Source organism: Musa acuminata, chromosome BXJ3-5, assembly GCF_036884655.1.
Source record: "Musa acuminata AAA Group cultivar baxijiao chromosome BXJ3-5, Cavendish_Baxijiao_AAA, whole genome shotgun sequence".
NCBI classification, from domain to species: domain Eukaryota; kingdom Viridiplantae; phylum Streptophyta; class Magnoliopsida; order Zingiberales; family Musaceae; genus Musa; species Musa acuminata.
The window spans coordinates 15386108-15410092 of record NC_088353.1 but is presented as its reverse complement, the minus strand read 5'-3'; the positions used below and the strand labels follow the sequence as shown (position 1 = coordinate 15410092).

Sequence of the window (23985 nt, the reverse complement as noted above, 5' to 3'; positions counted from 1 at the left end):
TAGATTCTAATATATCATAATAGTCTTTAAACAAGTAACTCATCAAGAATTAGGCACCAACATTAATTCTCTTTGACAACTCTAGAAAACTTGTGTCATGCCTACAAGTCCGTTAAAAAATAAAGATGTTTTCCATATCATAACAACTAATTTAGACACTGCAAGACAGATTGGTCAAAACATAATCTGCACAGGCATCAGTAGACCACACCTAAAAGACTTCTGAGAATGACAATTTTAATAATTTGAAATTTGATAACCAAACACAAGAATTAGAGATACAAATATTTAGGAAGCTTATTATTGGCCAAAAACCTCAGACACCAATGTAATGCTTTAGAGAAGAAAATTTTCAAGTAATGTAATCTGACAAGCCCAGCTAAAATTTTAATCATAATGCTTTAAAGTAGGAAACATGCTTTAGAATCATTTCGGTGACATGACATTACAGTCATTATGAGAATCACATGAGCAGGAAATACAACATGCTACCTGTAGTCTTCAGGAGTGACATAAAAACACTTCTCTGAAGCAAGAAGCAAGAGTACTAAGGTTTTAATAAAAAGAACATATGAACTGTTGAAATATTAACATATTTCTATATTATGACTTGACAAATCAAAATGCATATGTACCTCTCTAAATATTCCATCCTCAGTTCTATCCCAAAAGGGATGTCTTCCACAAAGAAGAATATAAGTGATGACCCCTATGCTCCAAACATCAGATTCAGGGCCAGACTTCCGCTTTAATACCTCTGGTGCAACGTAATATGCACTACCAACAATTGCATGGAATTTCTTCCCTGTATCATGTCATTATTAACTATTTTAAAATTTTAAACGAAATATTATCATTTAGACATTTATGATAACTTTTAGTGTAAGAAAATCATTTGAACCTACCAAATTTCATCAGACTCATAAAAAAGACCTGGCTCTATAAAATCAGACAAGCCAAAATCTGTTGCCTTCAGAGGTGAGTTCTCTTCAGTTGATTTGAAAAGAAAGTTCTGCATATAGACAGGGATTTCACAGTAAAAATCAAGACAACTTCAGTAGGTACTCAAAACTGTATTTCAGAAAGCCTGTTTAAATTATTCAGATTTACCTCAGGCTTCATATCTCGGTGTACCAAACCATGCAAATGACACTCAGCTGCAACTTTAAGCATCTGTCTTACTACTATTGCAGCATCTTTCTCAGTGTAGCGACTATCCTTTCTGTAAAGAAAATATCAAAATTAGAAGCCCTTAAACTTGTGTAGCAACTATCCTTTCTATAAATGGCAAACATTGTTTAGTACGTCGAGCACAAGATGAATACATCAAAGAAGACACAAGGTTACATAAATTCAAAGATTCTAATATTCTATAGATGATTTATTTTACACCAATTGTATCTCAATTTGTCAAAGAAGATACAATGGAGGCACTGTAATCCTAAAACTCCAAAAATGCTAAGAAATCTTACTTGGCCAATATCCGATCCAGTAATTCACCTCCCTCGCATAACCTGATAAAGAAGTAAAAGAAAACAAACATGACATTAATATCGAAGAAAGCAAACTCAGTCACAAGTTTGACTACAAACAAATTAGCCTTGACATTACTGTCTCTAATATCTTAAATTTCAAAAGAAAGTTCAGATAAAGAAGTTGAATCAGACTCCTGTTCCCAGAACTCTAGCAAGTGAAAATCTTTAGGTATAAATTAAACCTATGAAAGTAATAATATCAGTTATGATACTATATCTAAATTTTTCAGAATGTTAATCTGTCATTGAATTCACCATCAAAATGAAAGCCTTTAATTGAAGAAGTTACCAGCAATCTTGGTCTTTTTCATTACAAGATTGAAGTCTTAACAATTAAGATAAAAACAAGTAGACAATTTTCTTAAGAAAAAAATAACCATTTAATTTAAAGAAAAAACATCAGGTACATTAAAAGAAGGAAAAAATATCAGAAGATCAGAATTGGCAGTTGGTAATTTTTCATGATGCTCCATATGTAAGTCAACATGTTAATTCCTTTTTATTAAGAGAAGATGAGAAAGATACTTTTCCATCTATGTTGACCAGTTTGTAACAATGTGTTCAAAAGAATAAATGGAAGGCATGAGACATAAAATGAATAGGGAGAAATTGAATGTTGTGTTGCAATAATTCCATGCTACTAAATAGATCACGATAAAGAAACTTACTCCATGACTATATACACATAGGAATCATCCTCATATGCATTATGAAAATTGACAACATTCTCATGGCCTTTCAGGGCTTGCAGTATCTTTACTTCCCGCTTTACATCCTCCACAGCAACAGGAAGGATCATCTGCCAGAAAACAGAAAGTTGCGACGAATACAAATGCCTATTGAAGAGCATGTGGGCATTACATAAAAAAGGACATCATATGATGCCAGATTATCTGTACTCACAGCTACTATGTGATTTTTTTTTTTTACAGCTACTATGTGATTATTAAAGACTCACGCAATATCACTTTTTCTAGCAAACAAGAGGACACAATTTTTAGTTTTAATTTTTGGTTTTCCAAATAAAATAATTTTTCCAAAAGCAACTGATGATGAAACAAGTTTTGACATTTGGTATGATGTTTTATCTATATATTAGCTTACATTTGCTGTCACTTCGTAATTTCTCTTCTTGGCACATCTTGCGAAACTTTGCAGCACAAGTGATAACTAACAGAAACTAAGAAGTGAAAAAGCAAAGTATTGCCAATGTTAACAAAATCTGTGGAGGGCAATATCTGATGGTACTTGCTGGACTAGGAGGCAACCCAAGAGGGATAAATTGAAAAATAAAAGATAAGAATCTCAATTATTGTTCAATTACACATGGAATGAGCGAGAAACAAAAACAAAACTACTAAGAAATGAAGGGGAAAGAAGGGGCAAAATAGTCAAGGAAAAAAAATCAAAGACAAGTTGATTTACAGTGATTGCTAATCAACCAAACAAGTTAATTTATCGTTGTCACTATTCTGAAACGCAAACTTGGGATCCCACAAATAGACATTTAAGTAAACACCTTATATGGAATGCAATATGCAAAGATAACTTCGTAGGCTCTCAATAGTTGCGTCACAAAGGGTCCAATACAGTCCACCGCGTACAAACGTCCTTATGCACAAGTGCCCCAACGACACCACCAAAGAACCAAACAAGTTTTCGGGTGGTAACGGGGCAGAAACAGCCCCAATCGACGGTACCGCCCAATAGCGAGCAGTCCGCATACCGATCTACTGGCGAACTGGGCAATATCATTCGAAATTAAAATCCTTGCCTTCGGATAATCCGAGAGTGGAGCACCCCTCTTGTTTTATAAGCTTGAGGAGTAGAGTCCTAACTAGGTTAGGACTCTCTAGTTAGGACTCTCTCCTAGTGATTAAAAGGATGGTGTCCTAACTAGATTAGGACCAGTGTAGTAAAAAATGATAGGCGCCAAAAGGAGCCATGGTCCCAAAATGCCCGAGGCGCTAAATGCTCGCTTAGCACTCATCCGAGCGAGGCTAGGCGATCCCGAATATTATAATTTAAAAATTATATGTCATGATTAATAAAATTAAACTAAAATTAAAATAACACATCAAACATGCATCCATTTAAAGTATCAAACTACATTGTCCATATCCAATAGCAAAAATGACAAAATAAAACAAAATTAACATCAAGAATCATTAAAATTTAGTTCATCATCGTCAATCTTGTAACCATCTTCCTCTTCTTCCTCTCCGGATGATTTATATTCCTCTTCTTCCTCTTCTTCCACCTCTTCCATAATAATAGACATTTTACTTATTCACTACAGCAAAGATGGTACTGTTAACTACAGCAGAGAGCTGCAGTTCTTGTAAAACCAGATGCTTTTTCCTCTAAAAGCTATGCACCCAATAAACGATAAGTAATAAACCCTCATTTCATACGTTGCAGATTCTTGTAAAACCAAATTCCAAGCCAATTACCCGAAAACTCAAGCATAAAAACATCCAAAGAAACAATTCCAAAATCTGCAAATTTGACACACAGGGAAGAGCGAGGAACATAGGGCAGTAGGAGGGAAGCAGTGAATGGGGAAGAGGGGGAAGAGGGAAGAGGGAAGAGAGAAGAGAGAAGAGTGATTGGGGATGAGGGGGGAGACGGGGGGCTGCGGTGACACTATACGAGGGCTGCGGTGAACATTGGAAGATTGTGGTAGAGGGAAGAGGGAAGAGAAGGCTGAGGACTGCGGCGGAGGGCTACGGTGAACATAGGAGGGCTGTGGTAGAGGGGTGAAGAAGGAACATGAGAGGGCTGAAGAGGGAAGAGGGAAGAGAGGAGCGATTGGAGAAGAGGGGGAAGAAAGGGGGCAGCGGTGACACCATACAAGAGTTGTGGTGAACATAGGATGGTTACAGTGAACATAGGAGGGTTGCAGCAAATGGGGCAAAGGTAGGAGAGAGGAGGGAAGGGAAGAAACTGCCGCGGGAGGAAGACCCGCAGCTACCACTGAAGGAAGATGCCACTGCTGTCGCTGCTGCCATCATTTGCCGATGTGTCATGGACTTAGCTGGTTTTGCCTAAGTCGCGCGGCACCCTTGCGTGTCCGTCCGCGCACTCTTGCGTGTCCGTCCGCAAAGGTCAGCCTCCCCGAAGCCTCCCATTGTCCCTTAGGACCAACAAAAAAGAGAACGGGTTAGAGAGAACGCCTCACTCAGGATCCACAAGCAAACATCTCCGAAAACACTTCATAGACAATGCAAATTACAAACAGACTTTACAAGCTCTGAACAGTTGCACAACAAAGGGTAAAATGGTCTACTATAGACCAAAAATCTCTCACACGTGTCCTCATGACACAACCTTTATTTAAAATCCTAAAGCAGCCACCAACCTAACTAAAATGGGACTATTAAGCCTTCGGCCGTCCCTCTACATGCTGTACAAAGCATGAACATACCAAAAGACACGGACATACATAAGCATTACATCAAACATCCTGTTTAGAAGTTTGTCCGTGACATTCTCCCCCACTTATTCCTTCAACGTCCTCGTCGAAGCCTTTGTCGACACTGCAACTCCTCGCCTTTGCTGAGTCTTTAATCTTCTACTCCAGCTGCAATGCGCCTCTTGGCTCCCAGCTGCTCTCCGCTGCTGTTTTTGAGAAGTCGAACCTTTAATCCACCATGCTGCTTCAACTCGCCAATGACTCTGACTCTAGTGTGGGGTTGGCTGAGTTGTGTTGATCCCTGTTGGTTCCTATGGATCCTCCGGATGAAGGAAAAGACCATCCTTACTATGCGTTAGTCTCTCAAATGCTCTTGCTGCTTGAACTAGGTGGATGCTTGTTGGAGCTTTAACGAGCATCGTCTCGCAAACTTCTGAAGTTTTTGGGTCCTTCCTCCACAAAATTTGCCCATTGACTCTTCTTTCACTTAGTTGTCACTTCCAAGTAGGTTCACATCACTTCCGTTTTCGATTGGCAGTTCGTTGGGAAATAAAGCGGACAATCTACTCTCAGTAGCACTGATCACCATTGGTGAGGATTTGACAACTATTGTCTTCTATTATCTTCGAAGGGTTTTTGAACATGTGCAGAGCTCCTCTGCTAGATAGATAAGAGAATTGGGGTACTCGATTTCGCCCAATCTCTTAAGAGTTGAGAAGGCAAAGGTTACTTGACTTCGCCCGCCTCCTCGAGGTTGTACTCCATGCATCGAGCTGGTTACTAACCTTCGTCTGCTCTTTGCTCACACTTCTGAAGCACTTGAAGTGTTTGCACTCCTTGCATTGAGTTAGTTACTATGATTCACCTTCTCAATGCCATCAAACTTCTTGAATGCAGGAAGTTTTCACCCCAACTTGGAGTGATTCTCTCATAGGTTTGGTCGCCTCTGGGATTGTACCGTCTTCTCCATCAACCCTGCCGCCTACTCCACTAAGTAGCAAAGGTACAGCACCGCGTACTGTCTACTTCGTTCCTTGGTCATGCACTCTTGCCTGACCCGAAGTCCTTTACTTTCGGCTATCTTGATGAGAAGCTCATTGACACCGGTCTTACGAAGTTCCTTGGCCTCTGCCCTTCAGCCTTGTCTCGGTACTTGGAGTTTGCCTCTGCATGCTCCACCTCCTCGGCCCCTTTCACGACCAAGCGCTCTCCCTCCATGAGAGCAAGGGATCAATGACTTTCACGGAAGTCCCGCCTCTGTGGTACCATGGCGCTGCCATGCCCATGGCCCTATTATTCGTCGCCTCGCATCTGCATCACTTTTCTTCACGACCAGTAGATATGTCTCTGTGGCACTCCTTTGAGTCCACCTCCATTCTAACTGATGCTTGATTTTGGGTAGCTAAGTCCCTTTGGACTCGTCGTCACTTCCTCGCCCCTTTCGACCCCCTATTTTAACACCTCTGTGTTCTCCAAGCAGCTCCCTTTGGTCGATGGAAAGACAGACTACAACTCCCATGCATGGCCTCTGCCATCGCATTATAGGATTTGCACCAATTATGTTCTCCTTAGCTTCCTTGGTAGCAACATTCGTTTACTCGACCTTGTCTTCTGACTTGTCGGGCTCCCTTAAGCGAATATGGGCTCTGGAGCAATCCAACTCTCCAGCTGCTTCGATCATACCTCTGCATGATCAAGTCCCTCCCATAGGACTCACTGGTACTTGCATTCGAACTTTTCCCTTGGTGGAACACAACCCTCCTATGCTGATGACCAAGGCTTTCATCCGTTGCAAAATTCGATGCACGCACGGAAGACTCGCCTCTGCGGTACCATGGCCTTCACTCCTTGAATCCATAGCCCTTCTTGCCGTCGTATTGTTCACTGAAGTGGAGCTTCTAATAGCTCCCGATCATACCTCCGTATGATCTAGTCCCTCACGGGACTATGTCGTGTGTATCGTAGTTGCCAAGAACTGTTCCACCACGATCCGCTGCACCATGTCGCCTCCTGGTGACATCTCCATTGCATTCTGATCCTTGTGGGATGAACTCGAATTGTGATCCCTCCATGTGTGGCCTCTGCCAATACATCGTAGGGTCTCTTCCACCTTCGATTTTGTTCGCTCCTTTGGCAATCGACCTTCATCCATCCACTCTTGGGTCACACCTAGATGAAGCACCGCTCTAGGACAATCTGTCGCCTAGTAGCTCCCCAAAGTCCCCCGACTTCGCTGCAATTAGTGCACCATTGTCTAGATCTTGGGCCTCTGCCCCTACCAATACAATCTTCGTTGTGCACCGCTTCCTTCATGGCAACTTGAATGGCAACATTGTGGCATATTCTTCAAGAGTACCCACCTTTGTGTCCTCTTGCCCCGTGCTAAGGCCTTCTGAACCCAACTTCACCTCTGCAAATTGAGTCGCCTTAGTTCCGCCATCAAATGCTCCTCCGAGATAAAATGCATGTGCCTAGAAGCTCCCTTTGTCTTTGGCACCATGCAAGATGAGTCCGCTCTGTCAGAATGAATGACTCGTAGAATAACATGATCTTGCTCTTGCTTCTACAAGAGTTCATGTCCTTGACCTCTGTCCAAGGAAAGCACTGTGCCTCCGCTCCATGTTCCATCTTCTATGCTGGCTCCCTTCATGCGGCTTGGGTACTTTGCCAAGTTACACTAAAGTTGCTCCGCTCCTCGTTTTTGCATTGAGTTGATAGTGGCCCTCGTGCCCACCATTCCACGGGTCAACCCTCCTTTGAGTCCGATCTCATATCGACTCCAAGTGTGCCTTCATTTGTGTTGCTTTGGGTCGCTCCCCCACTTGATCTCGCAATGCATCCACCAATGCATTCTCTCGAGCGAGATCATGCAACGACTCCTCGCCGCTTACTCAGTTCATTGAGCTTCGTGGAGTTGTTGTTTGTTGAGGTACTCCTCCTCAACATGTGAGGTCCGTCCCACATGATTCTCCCTCTGGAGAGCCGGGACTTATCCCTCCTAGATAACTATCCCGTTGGAGCAACATCTCTCTTCGTTTTGGAGACCACCATCCCCTTGGACTACTCCGATCTGCTGAACAAACTGTGCATTGTTCTACCTCCTGCAAACGCACTTGCTAGATTGCGACTCCACGTCAATATAACCCCCGCTGCACCACTCAAGGCCTAGCAACATGTTGAACTCATTGTACCCTTCAGTCTCCTACGGACGTATCCTTTACATGCCGAAGAGAAAGTTTCAATTCTCCATGGCACCGAGTTTCGATCGCCTTGGGATGGCCGCGAACATTCCATCGTCCGCATACAAGCCCATGCATGAGTACCGAATTCTTTGAGTTAGCAATTCCCCTCACCTCTGTGAGCTTTCCACAACCCTTTCGATCGCTGAGCAACTCATACCACCTTGCATGGTCTCATCCTTTACCAAGCGCCTCGCTTGCCTTGAGTACCATCAAGTATAGTTGTCAATGTTGAGCCGTAGCTCAAACTCAGCCATCCCAACCTTTGTGTGCTCCGCATTCTTCCAAGCCTTCCTGTTCTCGTGGTGCCTCATGCATGAAGGGTTGGCCATTCCTCTGAATGCCAATGTCAGATGCCCGCTCCTCCGAGCGACTCCTTTTCCCTATATCTCCATGCCCGTTTTCCCCCAAACGATCGCGCGTGTGCTGACTGCCCTCAACGCAGCCCCGCTAGGTCCCCCACGTTTGCATGCTAAATGTTTCTATGAGTGCTTGTCCCGCTCTGATACCATTTGTCACAGACTTAGCTGGTTTTGCCTAAGTCGTGTGGCACTCTTGCGTGTCCGTCCGCAAAGGTCACCCGCCATTGTGAGAAACATAGTGGGAGAGAGGACTTCAGCGTTAGGGCACTCATGAGTGGGTTTCTATGTTATGGCACTAGCAAGTGGGTTTCTACGATGGATACTTGGTTCGATTGAACTAGATGAGTATTTTGGTTTGACTCAGGCCTGAGTTAAACTAGGTGAGTGCCTAGGCCGTGCCTGAGTTAAGTCGCTCACCTAGCCCAATAGGTGGGCGCTCAGGCCTTGCCTCGCCTCGCCTAGGTGCCTAGGCGAGTGCCCGGGCACCCCGTGACTTCATTGGTCAAGACTCTCTCTTCCTAGTGCTTTTAGAGATGGAGTCCTAAGTAGGTTAGGATTCTCCCGTGCAAGGGCCAACGCCCCAAGCTCTCTTGCTCAATTTGGAAGCCTCCCCCCTCTCCCAAACACAGATTTGTTGAATTTGACTTTTGGGCTTGGAATTGAACTCGAGTTGGGTTCAGTAGGATGGAGATTGAATCAGATTGATCAACACTTGGTTTAAGTTGAACCCGAGAATTAAACTGTGTATGATCTGGTCCATGAGCTCAGATTTGAGTTGGAGCTTGGTTCAATTAGATCATGATCAATTTAGAGTTTGATTCAAACTTCGATTGAGCTGATATGCAGTTTGACTCGACCTCAACTTGATCATCCCTGATCATAGCTCCCCCAATTGGGTGATTCAACTCTTGTTGAATCTTAATTTGAGGTTTTGCTTCTCGCCATCAGCGGGTTTGAGCAACCAGAGGTTTTGCTTAGGTCCGTTATTGTGATCGACGTAGTCACACCCGACCATGCCATCTTCTTGTGTCGTTTCAATAAGGTTCTCCTTGTTGCCTATCACCGTCGACTTGAGGGGTCTCGTTTTTCAGACTTCTCGAAGCTGCAAGCTCGCTGCTACCCCTCTTGGTTTCTCCTCTTTTGTCATTTTAGAGATCAATTTTAGTTTCTTGCGTGCCAAATAGAAAGCCACAAGCTTTTAGCAAGCGTTCACCATCCTTTTTTTCTAGGCCAATGGTTTCCTCCATCGAACCAAGCAGATCTCAGATGACGAAAAACTTCCTTCCATCCATCTATAGTCGATACTTCTAGGCTCGACATAAGTAAAATCCCAAAGGTAGGGGCTCCTAAGGATGCCTTAACAAATGTCGAAGTGGTGCCACTTTGCACATCACCTCATTGATGTATTGACTTGTGATAGTGAAGCATATCTTGCATTGTCAGTTAATCTTCATCTTCATATCCTCATGGAGTAAACCTAAAGGAGGATATGGGTTTGGATGTGATGTTGTCCATAGGTTGAGCTTTTGGAGTAAGCTCGTCGAGACGAGGTTCTTTTGACAACCGGTATCGAAGATAGTGCTATCGACCTTTTGCTTCACCGAATCTTTATAGTGAAGAATTGTTCTCAAAACTTTTGGACCGAGGGATGGACTTAAGTCTATAACCTTAGGCCGTGCATCAACAATAGACTCGGATCTGCATGAGATACTGGTGCAAGTTCAGTGGAGATATCGCCAACTAGCGTAGTCATTATCCATTGACTTTGGTCATTCTTCATCCAGTTTTTCAATAAGAGTTTCGGGTGAAACTTTTAGCCCTTCTTCTTGACATGACTTGCAATTATACAATGATAGTAGAATAGGTCACTTATTTCCGATGACAAAGAATTCTATCATTCCATAAATTTTTCTTAGCTTTCAAGGAGCCCTCTTTAGCCTTCTCCACAATCTTCTTGATCCAGGTTATATTCTTCTTCTTGATTGTCATAGTCGTCACGCTAGTGCTCGAGATGTCATAAGTCAATTTGGTGCTAATTTGATTATGCAAACAAGTGATATATTTCATGATTGTCGAGTGGTCGTCAAAGGAAAACATGCACACCACCGCTTGTCAAAATTCAATGCAGTCTTGCAACGATTAGTCTCTCCCTTAGCATAAGCTATGTCATCTTCTCCACCAATCTTTAAGGTAACCCATTAGATAGAATTCTTCTCAAATGAGTTTTAATTGTCCCCATGTCACCACTTCGTTGTTATAAGATTGAAAGTATGTGTTCCACCATACAAGCGCATGACCGATCAACTTGAGTAGCACAAGCGCAACTTTATTTTCTTTGTTGTACCCATAGAGAATAAAATAAGTCTCTAGTTGATCAAGTCATGCATCTAATACCTCAGCATTGATGAAGTCTTCATTGAGGGTATGTCAATCTAGACTTCAATTCGGAAAGGTCAAACCTTGTTGCTACCACCAAAATCGCAGCATCATCGCCATTGTTGTCATTGTGCATCTTCAACAAACTGATTTCGGAATTTGACGATGATGGCTCCTTCTCTCAAGCTACGACGTGCTTGTCTCGATCTTCTTTCGTTGTTAGATTGGCTTGAGATTGAATCCAAACCATCACAACCTTCATTTTTGCGAAGGTGTCATGACTCGGGCAGCAAGGCCCGCCAGGGCTGCTAGATTGCTCATTATTACGTTGTCTCTTCTTTTCGTTGGAGATCGAGGTTGAAACTCTAACTCTTGTGGTTCTTTGCCCAATGCCTTGTATCTTTGCCTGGCGGTAACCATTAACAAGTGAAGGATCTTTGATCTGACACCACCTAATCCATATGGGGAAGGACTTGACCACGTCGAACCTCCCTCCAAGTGGATTTATGTCTTTGTGGAGGAGTTGCATCTTTTGCTGCAGAATACAGAAATTTGGAAAGGGAAATCGATCTACTTTACTTCAAAACAGAAGTACTTAAACACAGAACTAATTAAAAGACTTCATGAGTGACAAATGCTTGGACTTCTTGCACACAAGTGCAGATTAAAGAAGTCGTAGCTTGTTGCCAACTTCTCTCCCTTTCTCTCCTTTTCTTCTCAACTGACAGCACCTCTCCGTAGTGCTGCGGAAGGGGCTACTTCTGTCGGAGTTGTTGATGCATCTTTTGATGTCGGAGACGAAGACGAAGCTATTGTTTAAATGGTTCTCTGCTGTAAGGTTCTATCGTAGCAGAGGAAGAAACTGGAATAGAACTCTCGTTGTTGCTACGAGGAAGAAGATGAAGCTTCGGTTGTTGCTTAAAGAAAGGCTGCTAAAGCTCTTCTCCTTCTCTTCTTGCTGTTGCCCAAGGCTCCTTTTGCAAGTTATTAGGGCCAACTAGCCGTGATGCTAAGGTTGTTGAACCCTCTTCTTTTGTCCCTTCTTCTCTCAGCTTGGACTCTTCCTAGGGTCAACTGGGACTTGAGGAAGCTCTCGACTTCTTATACCTTCAGATGGTCTGAGAATGGTGCACCTCCCCTTGTTTTATAGGCTTGAGGGGTGGAGTCCTAACTAGTTTAATACTCTCTCTTCCTAGTGCTTGTAGGGGTAGAGTCCTAACTAGGTCACGACCCTCTCTTCCTAGTGCTTTTAGGGATGAAGTCCTTACTACATTGGGACTCTCCCTTGCTACGATCAGTGCCCCTAGCTCTCTTTCTCAATTTAGCCACCTACTCCTCTCCTAATCCAAGTGGGACTTGGATTGAGTATGTTGCATGTTGGAGTTGAGGTTGGAGCTGGTTCAATCTGACTTCTGGGCTTGAAATTGAGCTCAAATTGGGTTCAGCAGGATTGAGATTGAATTGGAGTTCGACTCAAACTCTGGCTGAGCTACATTGAACTTCGACCAAAACTTGGTTTGAGCTGAACTCAAGCGAGAAATAAGTTGTGTTTGATCTTGTCCTTGAGCTTAGATTCGAGCTTGAGATTGGTTATATAGGATTAGGATTGATTTGGAGTTCGACACGAACTCCGATTGAGCTGAATTGAAGTTTAACTCAAATTTGGCTTGATTGTCCCTTATCACATTAGGAGGTATAGAAAGCATTGGATAAGGGACAACTCCTCAACTCAATAGATCCATGGTGTCAGTCCCAGGATGTGTTTGGTTAGAGTTATATCGTTATCATATTATGGCTAATATAAAGAAGACACGAGTCATTAATCAGAAAACCGAAGTTACCTATTTTTAACCCCAATTTGGAAACCTTTAAGGCACAATAATTTTGTTCCTTAAAGAATATCAATGAGCTTGATTGTCACTACCAAGTCAGCATCCCGAAGTTGCTAATTTTGATCCTTTGGAAGAACTTTAACAAGAGCTAATAAGACTTTTACCCTCATACACATGACTACCATGAGCTCTAAATATTATATGCGACAATGAAAGCAAAGAACATAAGATGATCTTATGGGGCATGAAAAACATTCTTAACATTGATCAGGAGAAGTGAAAAAGACATTGGTAATAGAACATAGTTATGATGGAACCAAGGTTCCTTCTTTCATCCAGACTGATATATATATACAAGGCGACATTTACCAGTACATGTGTCAGTCAAGATTCAAATTGCCCCTTGTTAGGTGGTCTGGTCCCGTTCATTCCTTTGCTATTCTAGAGTTAAATAGTAAGCCTCTCTCTCTCACACACATCAGCCCACCCATTTGTTGTTCACACAGCCCACTAGTGGGTGCTCCTCTTTCACTTCTTCTCCTTCCCTCCTCCCACTTTTGTTACTGTGTTATGTGCCAGCATACCAACCATGGTATACCAGTCCGTATGGCTCTAGCTAGGGACCAATACAGGTCTAGTACCTGAGATCTCAAACAATGGATATGAGTTAACTATGGTGCTTATTATCCTAGCAGCATGAGGAGGCTATTATGTATATAAATGATCTTAGCACATACTAAACAAGCTTATTGACCTCAATAGATGCCTGTATATACAGAGTTTTAATAGGGAATTGACAGGTTTCTAAAACAAGGATACTTGTATTTATATTATGGTATCAAAACAATTTGACAATGGAGAAAGACCATTTGATAATGGCACAATGTGTAGTATCATTATACCATTCCTTTGATCATAAAATCAACCATATTTATATGATGACTACAACATTAACTTGGCATGCAACCCCAAAACTTAGTACCACTGACTTTCAATATGGAGATAGACTCATATTATTTCTAGCTGATAGATTGGAAAATTATCTTAAAGGGATGCATTCATCTTATTATTATGATTTTACCCTTTACAACTACAATATCTGTAATAATTTCTCAAGTTGGCATACTTTATTGAATGTCTCTATGTTTATTTTTCTTCTCATTTTAAAAACTTAGGCCACATATGATTTATTATTTGACCATATATAATCCAAGAGCCATATTAGAAATTTGCATTAGGGTTTGACCTGTGTTTTTAGTTTAGAAGATATGTATTCTCAAAATCTTGAACATATAAATCCATGACATATTTTACACCATAATTTACACAATTTACAACAAGAAAGTCAAAATCTAGTTGTGCAGCCCCAACAAATACTCAAACTCTATTGGCATGGCCTCAAAGCTTCTCCAATTAATCCCTAATCCTGGTAGAACAATTCAGCAAGTTCTATGTGTTAGTTTGGCAAGTCTCATAGTCCCACATCGGGAAAATTAGACTTGTTGTCTCGTATTGGAACTATAAATAAGGGTCTGGGCTTTGAAGTCAAATGCACCACAAGTGACACCACAAGAGGCACCACAAGAAAAACCTAAGTGTTTACTTTGGGTTTAAGTCCACACTCAGCTAAATAGTTTGGGCTTATAGTTGAGGTTTTTCTTGTTTAGTATTTTCGGGTGTTTTATGGCCTAAGAACATCTTCCTAAGGCATTTGTAATTGTCCCTTTTTTATAGTAGTGATTTACTCCTCTTTCGTCCGTGGATGTAGGTCAAAGTCAATTGATCGAACCACGTAAATCTGGTGTTCTTGTCGCTTTTATCTTTTCCGTTTTATTGTCTATGTTGGGTTGCCAAAATTATCCTTTGGTAAATTTCCTGGGGCTAGCTCTAACAAACTGGTATCAGAGCCTGGTTTCGGGATCTTTTGGCAACGATGACAATAACAAAGAGTGTTGTCGAGAAATTCGACAGAAATGTCAACTTCGGCATGTGGCAACTCAAGATGGAGGTCATTCTGGTTCAAGATGGAGTTGATTTGGCACTACAAGGAGCTGAGAATATTCTAGATGATACATCAAAGAAAGATTTTGCGGCAATAGATAAGAAGGCCCGATCAAGCATCATTCTAAATCTCTCTGACGAGGTTTTACGGGAGGTAGCTACGGAGACTACGGCTAAGAGCATGTGGGACAAGCTTAAAGCCTTGTATATGAAGAGGACAGTGGAGAATCGTCTCTACTTGAAGCAGAGTTTGTATATGCTTCGGATGACTGAAGGTACATCTATACTCTCACATCTTGATAAATTTAATTCCTTGATTATGGATTTGGAGAATATAGATGCAAAAATTGATGACGATGATAAGGCCCTATAACTCTTGTGTTCTCTTCCCCAATCTTTTAAGTATTTCCGTGATACTTTGATTTATGGAAAAGAAACAGTTTCGTATCAAGAAATTAAATCTGCACTGAAATCTAAAGAGCAGATAGACAGGAATATCACTGGGGAAAATAGAGGGAATCAGGCTGAAGGTCTAGTTGTTAGGGGAAGAATTGATAAAAAAGAATTTGACAGTAGTAGATCTAAATCTATATCTAAATCCAGACATAGAAATTTGGAATGCAGATATTGTCATAAAATGGGGCACATTAAGACTGATTGCTTTAAATTGAAAAATAAATTAAAGCAAAAGGGAAAACTTGTTGAGGAAACTATTGAGTCCGCTGAAGCTAGTGTAGTATCTGATGAGAATGTTGAAAATATTTTCTTTGCTACTGATGACAGGACGATGTCTAAAAATGAATGGATTTTAGATTCGGGTTATTCTTATCACATATGTCCCAATAGGGATTTGTTTTCCACATATGAATCTTTTAATGGTGGAATTGTTTTAATGGGCAATAATGTCGCATGTGATGTTGTTGGTAGAGGCACAATTCGAATTAAAATACATGATGGTATTGTGAGGACGCTCACTAATGTTAGACATATTCTTGATTTAAAAAAGAATCTCATCTCTTTAGGCACCCTAGAGGCCCTTGGGTGTAAATACACAGCTGAAGGTGGAGTTATGAAAGTTTCTAGAAATGCTCTTGTTGTTATGAAAGCTTGCAGGTCTGGTAGCTTATATATTTTGCAGGGAACTACTGTCACAGGCTCAGTTGCAGTCTCGTCATCATCATTGTCTGATTCTAACATCACCAAATTATGGCATATGCATTTGGGTCATATGAGTGAAAAATGTTTGAACATATTGAGCAAAAGGGGTCTACTTTGTGGACAAAGTACTGGGCCACTGGATTTTTGTGAACACTGCGTTTTTGGAAAGCAAAAAAGAGTCAGCTTCAATTCTCCGGTAGTTCACAAAACAAAAGGTACTCTTGACTATATTCATTCAGACCTTTGGGGTCCAGCTCATGTTCAGTCTAAGGGTGGTACTAGGTATATGTTGACTTTCATTAATGATTATTCCAGGAAAGTTTGGGTTTATTTTTTGAAGTATAAAAATGATGTTTTTCTAACCTTTAAACAATGGAAGGCTTTGATTGAGAAACAAACAGGTAAACAGATTAAGCGGCTTCGAACAGATAATGGCATGGAATTTTGTGAATGTGACTTTAATGAATTTTGCAAAAATGAAGGAATTGTTCGGTATCGCACTGTTAGGATGACGCCTCAGCAAAATGGTGTGGTCGAACATATGAACATAACACTCTTAGAGAGAGCAAGGTGTATGATCTCAAATGCAGAGTTGACAAAAGACTTTTGGGCAGAGGCGATTAATATAGCCTGTTACGTTGTCAACCGCGCTCCTTTTGCAGCACTTAACTTTAAAACTCCGGAGGAAGTTTGGTCAGGTACTCCTGTTGATTACTCTGATTTAAAAATTTTTGGGTCTCCAACATACATGCATGTAAATGAAAGAAAATTAGAGCCTCGAGCTAAAAAGTGCATTTTCCTTGGGTATGCTTCTGGGGTGAAAGGATACAGATTATGGTGTTTTGATCCCAAATCCCCAAATTTGTAATCAGTAGAGATGTTACTTTTGATGAATTATCTATGTTATCTTCTAAAGATGATTCTACTAGTTGTACAAATGATAGTGCGCAGAAGCAGGTGGAGCTTGAGATTGGTAGGTCTGATTCTTTTCAGTCGAACTCTTCTACTCAAAGAATTCCAGTAGATGGTCCCGAGTCTACTGACGCAGATGATCTAGAGGAAGAGCAATATTCCATAGCCAAGGATAGACCACGGAGAGATATTCGACCACCACAAAGATATGCAAATTTGGTTGCATATGCTTTGTCTGTTGCAAAAGAAACAAGTGAAGTTGGTGAGCCTACTTCCTACTCAGATGTAGTTTCTTGTGATAATTCCGCTAAGTGGTTGATTGCGATGAATGAAGAAATTGAATCTCTCCATTGGAATAGAACTTGGGATCTTGTGAAGCCGCCTTCGGGTAAGAAAATTGTTGGATGCAAATGGGATACCATTGCTGAAAGAAAGGTCCTTGTTCAGAAAATTCATACGAAGGACGATTCAGCTGATATGCTTACGAAGCCTCTTCCAGTTTACAAGTTCAAGCAATGCTTTGACTTGGTCGGTATTTATTGTTGGTGATTGCCCATTGGGGCTTTTATGAAGAAGGTAGAGCAAGTTTTGTTGGGACATGCCAAGGTGGAGATTTGTTAGTTTGGCAAGTCCCATAGTCCCACATTGGGAAAATCAGACTTGTTGTCTCGTATTGGAACTATAAATAAGGGTCTGGGCTTTGAAGTCAGATGCACCACAAGAGACACCACAAGAGGCATCACAAGAAAAACCTAAGTGTTTGCTTTGGGTTTAAGTCCACACTCAGTTAAATAATTCGGGCTTATAGTTGAGGTTTTTCTTGTTTAGTATTTTCGGGTGTTTTATGGCCTAGGAACATCTTCCTAAGGCATTTGTAATTGTCCCTTTTTTATAGTAGTGATTTGTTCCTCTTTCGTCCATGGATGTAGGTCAAAATCAATTGATCGAACCACGTAAATCTGGTGTTTTTGTCGCTTTTATCTTTTCCGTTTTATTGTCTTTGTTAGGTTACCAAAATTATCCTTTAGTAAATTTCCTAGGGCTAGCTCTAACACTATGACCTTGTGTCCCTCATCTGTAACTCATCAAAAATTTCCAATGATCTTCTTCATCAACTTACCTTTCAAGTCCATTAATAATCAACTTGGCACATTCAGAGGTGGTTGTCAACTACTTTATAAAATACTCGTCAACCTGTTAGATAAGCAAATTTTGATTATTCATGCATGGTACGACTATCCATAGTAGTCATATCCACAAATTTGTCTTCTTCAATTCTATTTTTCTGCCTATCTTTTCCAATAACATGCAAACACATATCAAGTCTTTGTTCTTGTTCTGAAGTTTCTGTAATTGTCATACAGTGATAATCCAATATGTTGTCATTGTTGTTCTAGCCAAGGTTCGCATTACCGTACCATACCAGTATTTCGACCTGGGCTCGGTATGGTACGGTACGGTATACCGAACGGTACACCTGATTTCACAGATTTAACCTTCCGAAAATACCTTAAAATTAAAAAAAAAGTTAGGATAGGGTTTTTAAGTTACAAATAAATATAATAATAGTATAAGTTTAGCAAAATTAATGTAAATTAGGTAAGAATAGTATCATATATCTTTTTCGGGCTTTGAAGTAGTCTTGTTCGAGGTTCGTATTTCAGCCCGTTATAGATTGAAATATCTACAGAAAAATCAGTTGAATTGTTAGACTATTTTGTTACAATATAAACTCTAAAATTCAAATGAATTAAATAATCACATATGTAGATATACATTATTGTTGATTACTTGATTCTACCACCAACACGAACGACGGGCCTCCACGGGTGGTGGATCGGGGTCCTCGATCCGATACATCTGCATATCAATATGATACGTTTGTTGAACCCAATCATGAAATTGATCCCATGACATAGTGTATTGATACACCGTATGCCATTGATGCATCAATGTGATGCTGATCGTAGACTGATCGTTATGAATCATATTTGTCCGAGGCAACTCTTGAGGCATATATTGGTGAATGTCAGAGCTTCTACTTTCGCTACTGATCTGCTATTCTATATCATACTGTTGCTCAGAGAAGGATGACCAACTATCACCATACTGTTATTGCCCGTATGATTCTCCATAATACGATGGTTGTGAATACGATGAGCCTCTTTCTGTGTCTATCATGTATGCTCTATCGTATTTGTTCATATTCATCCACTGCCTTCCCCTTCCCCTTCCGCGCATAAACTTGACCAGTACCTTGTCGAGTTCCATGATCTAAATCTTGAGTGGCATGTGTAAAATATTGCTCCTCAGTCCATTCACCACCCTCAAGTTGTGTAGACGAGACCAACGACTGCCCGGCATCACCGCCATCATCTGTCGAGGCACTACTATCCATGTTGCTGTCATGTCTCTGGACCGATTGAGAAAGAGAATGTGATTGTGAAGGTCTCTCGTCGCCGACTCGATTCTTTCTAACGATGCAACTGATGCTACTGCCTTCCCCTTTGGCTTAAATAGGGGAGAGAAGAATGGCTAAAAATAAAATGAGAAAAGGCTCCAACGGTCAAATTGACCGTTAGAGCACTGTAGCACTACAACAGTGCGGTAACGGTCGATTTCGTGTTAGAACCCTTGCAGATTCTAAACTTGGGGTTAATCTCTTTAGGGAAACGGCCTCCTTGGAACTCTATAGGGGTTCCTCCCTCCAAGTTGCTGCTCAAAGGCTGCAGAAAAGATTCATCTATTGCTTATCAAAAGAGGAGGAATACATGGCTATTTATAGAGCTTCTAAACCCTAACTCCTAATAGGACTCCTACTTCTAACCAACTCCTACTAGGACTCTTACTCAAGACTTCTATTCCTTTACAACTCTTAATTCTTCTCTAAGAAACAACCTCCTAACCCTAGCCGGCCTCTTCACCTCTTTAATAGGGGTCGGCTTAGGTAGGTTTTACATGAATGTCCCTCTCAATTAGGACTCTCCTAGCTAGAGTCCTAACAGACCCGCCCTCTTCAAATCAGCCTTGCCCTCGAGGCTGAGGAATTAATGAATTCTGGGAATTTGATCTTCAAGTTGTCATAGTTCTCCCAAGTTGTCACGGACAAACTTCTAAACCGGATGTTTGATATAATGCTTATATATGTCCGTGTCTTTTGGTATGTTCATGCCTTGTACAGCATGTAGAGGGACTGCCGAAAGCATAATAGTCTCATTTTAGTTAGGTTGGTGGTCTCTTTAGGCTTGTAAATAAAGGTTGTGTCATGTGGACACGTGTGAGAGATTTTCGATCTATAATGGACCATTTTACTCTTTGTTGTGCAACTGTTCAGAGCTTGTAAAGTCTGTTTGTAATTTGCATTGTCTATGAAGTGTTTTTCGGAGATGTTTGCTTATGGATCCCGATTGAGGCGTTCTCTCTAACCCGTTCTCTATTTTATTGGTCTTAAGGGACAATGGGAGGCTTCGAGGAGGCTGACCTTTGCGGACGGACACGCAAGGGTGTCGCACGACTTAGGCAAAACCAGCTAAGTCCGTGATAGATGGTATCAGAGCGGGACAAGCACTCATAGAAACACTTTGCGTGCAAACGTGGGGGACCTAGTGGGGCTACGTTGAGGGCAGTCAACACACGCGCGACCGTTTGGAGGAAACCGAGCATGGAGATGTAGGGAAAAGGAGTCGCTCGGAGGAGCGGGCATCTGACATTGGCATTCAGAGGAATGGCCAACCCTTCGCGCAAGAGGCACCACGAGAACAGGCAAGCTTGGAAGAATACGGAGCGCACAAAGGTTGGGATGGTTGAGTTTGAGCTACGGCTCAACGTTGACAACTATACTTGATGGTGCTCAAGGCAAGCGAGGCGCTTGGTAAAGGATGAGACCATGCAAGGTGAAATGAATTGCTCAGCGACCGTAAGAGTTGTGCAAAGCTCACAGAGGTGAGGGGAATTGCTAACTCAAAGAATTCGATACTCATACATGGGCTTGTATACGGATGATGGAATGTTCGTGGCTATCCCAAGGCGACAGAAACTCGGCGCCATGGAGCATTGAAACTTTCTCTTTGGCATGTGAAGGATACGTCCGTAGGAGGCTGAAGTGTGCAACGAGTTCAGCATGTTGCTAGGCCTTGAGTGGTGCAGCGGGGGCTGTATTGACGTGGAGTCACAATCTAGCAAGTGCGTTTGCAGGAGGCAGAACAATGCACAGGTTGTTCAGCAGATCGGAGTAGTATAAGGGGATGGTGGTCTCCGAAACGAAGAGAGATGTTGCTCCAATGGGACAGTTATCCAGGAGGGATAAGTCTCGGCTCTCCAGAGGGAGAATCATGTGGGACGGACCTCACAAGTTGAGGAGGAGTACCTCAACAAACAACAACTCCACGAAGCTCAATGGACTGAGCAAGCGGCGAGGAGTCGTCGCATGATCTCGCTCGAGAGAATGCATTGATGGATGTATTGCGAGATCAAGTGGGGGAGCGACCCAAAGCAACTTAAATAAAGGCACACTTGGAGTCGATATGGAGATCGGACTCAAGGGAGGGCTGACCCGTGGAATGGTGGGCGCGAGGGCCACCATCGACTCAATGCAAAAACGAGGAGCGGAGCAACTTGGGTGTAACTTGGCGAAGTACCCAAGCCGCATGAAGGGAGCCAGCATAGAAGTTGGAACATGGAGCAAAGGCACAGTGCTTTCCTTAGACAGAGGTCAAGGACATGAACTCTTGCAGAGGCAAGAGTAGGATCATGTTGTTCCATGGGTCCTTCATTCTGACGGAGCGGACTCATCTTGCATGGTGCCAAAGACGAAGGGAGCTTCTGGGCACATGCACCTTATCTCGGAAAAGCATGTGATGGAGGAACTAAGGCAACTCAATTTGCGGAGGCGAAGTTGGGTTCGGAAGGCCTTAACACGGGGCAAGAGGACGCAGAGGCGGGTACTCTTGAAGAATATGCCACAGTGTTGCCATTCAAGTTGTCATGAAGAAAGCGGTGCGCAGCGAAGATTGTACTGGTAGAGGCAGAGGCCCAAGATCCAAACAATGGTGCACTAATTGCAGCGAAGTTGGGGGACTTCGGGAGCTACTAGGCGACGGACTGTCCTAGAGCGGTGCTTTATCTAGGTATGACCCAAGAGTGGGTGGATGAAGGTCGATTGCCAAAGGAGCGAACAAAATCGAAGGTGGAAGAGACCCTGCGATGTAAGGGCAAAAGCCACACATAGAGGGACCACAATTCGAGTTCATACCACAAGGATCAGAATGCAATGGAGATGTCACCAGGAGGCGACATGGTGCAATGGATCGTGGTGGAACATGTCGTGGCAATGCGATACACACGACATAGTCCTGTGAGGGACTAGATCATATGGAGGCATGATCGGGAGCTACTGGAAGCTCCACTTTGGTGAACAACACGACGGCAGGAAGGGCTATGGATTCAAGGAGTGAAGGTCATAGTACCGCAGAGGCGGGTCTTCCGGGCGTGCATCGAATTTTGCATCGGATGAAAACCTTGGTCATCAGCATATGGGAGCTGTGTTCCACCAAGGGAAAAGTTCGCATGCAAGTACTAGTGAACCCCATAGGAGGGACTTGATCATGCAGAGGTATGATCGAAGCAACTGGAGAGTTGGACTGCTCCAGAGCTCATATTCGCTTAAGGGAGCCCGACAAGTCAGAGGACAAGGTCGAGTAAGCGAACGTTGCTACCAAGGAAGCTAAGGAGAACAGAATCGGTGCAAACCCTACAACTTGATGGCAGAGGCCATGCATGGGAGTTGCAGTCTGTCTTTCCATCGACCAAACGGACTGCTTGGATAACACAGAGGTGTTGAAGCAAGGGGTCGAAAGGGGTGAGGAAGCGACGACGAGTCCAGAGGGACTTAGCTACCCAAAATCAAGCATCAATTAGAATGGAGGTGGACTCAGAGGAGTGTCACGAAGACATATCTACTAATCGTGAAGAAAAGGGATGCAGATGCGATGCGACGGATAGTAGGGCCATGGGCATGTCAGCGCCATGGTACCACAAAGGTGGGACTTCCGTGAAAATCATTGATCCCTTGCACTCATAAAGGGAGAGTGCTTGGTCATGAAAGGGGCCGAGGAGGTGGAGCATGCAAAGGCAATCTCCAAGTACCGAGACAAGGCTGAAGGGCAGAGGCCGAGGAACTTCGTAAGACCGGTGTCAATGAGCTTCTCATCAAGATAGCCGAAAGCGAAGGACTTCGAGTCATGCAAGAGTGCATAACCAAGGAACGAAGCAGGCAGTATGCGGTGTTGTACCTTTGCTACTCAGTGGAGTAGGCGGAAGGGTTGATGGAGAAGACGGTACAATCCCAAAGGCGACCAAACCTATAAGAGAAAAGTTGGGGTGAAAACTTCCTGCATTCCAGAAGTTCGATGGCATTGAGAAGGTGAATCAAAGTAACTAACTCAACGCAAGGAGTGCAAACACTACAAGCGCTTCAGAAGTGTGAGCAAAGAGCAAGCGAAGGCTAGTAACCAGCTCGATGCATGGAGTACGACCTGGAGGAGGCGGGTGAAGTCAAGTAACCTTTGCCTTCTCAACCCTTAAGAGAATGGGCGAAACCGAGTACCTCAATTCTCTTATCTATCCAGTAGTGGAGCTCTGCACAAGTTCAAAGACCCTTCGAAGATAATGGAAGATAATAGTTGTCAAATCCTCACCAACGGTGATCAGTGCTACGGAGAATAGATTGTCCGCTTCATTTCCCAACGAAATGCCAATCGAAAGCAGAAGTGATGCGAACCTACTTGGATGTGACAACTAAGTGAAAGAAGAGTCAATAAGCAAATTTTGTGGAGAATGACCCAAAACTTCAGAAGTTTGCGAGACAATGCTCGTTAAAGCTCCAACAAGCATCCACCCAGTTCAAGCAGCATGAGGTATTTGAGAGACTGGCGCAGTAAGGATGGTCTTTTCCTTCATTTGCAGGATCCGCAGGAATCAACAAGGATCAACACAACTCAGCCAACCCCACACCAGAGTCAGAGTCATTGGTGAGTTGAAGCAGCATGGCGGATCAAAGGTTCGACTACTAAAAAAAAAAAAAAACAGCAGTGGAGAGCAATTGGGAGCCAAGAGGCGCATTGTAGCTGGAGCGGAAGATTGAAGACTCAACAAAGG

General features: G+C 42.6%; 1 protein-coding gene across 2 annotated transcripts in view; it reads right to left on the bottom strand.

Moving 5' to 3' along the window:
* Positions 1–23985, bottom strand: part of LOC103968571 (calcium-dependent protein kinase 4) — a 48700-nt gene that overhangs the window by 10884 nt on the left and 13831 nt on the right. For both annotated transcript variants that reach the window (XR_010496675.1, XM_065151815.1), the window contains exons 2-6: positions 2204–2334; positions 1473–1514; positions 1111–1222; positions 934–1012; positions 636–805 (exon numbers count right to left, since the gene is read on the bottom strand). Coding sequence is in view for 1 of the 2 variants with exons in the window: in XM_065151815.1 (XP_065007887.1) it covers positions 636–805; positions 934–1012; positions 1111–1222; positions 1473–1514; positions 2204–2334 (534 nt within the window). In the remaining variant the exon portion in view is untranslated. The remainder of the gene's footprint in view (positions 1–635; positions 806–933; positions 1013–1110; positions 1223–1472; positions 1515–2203; positions 2335–23985) is intronic.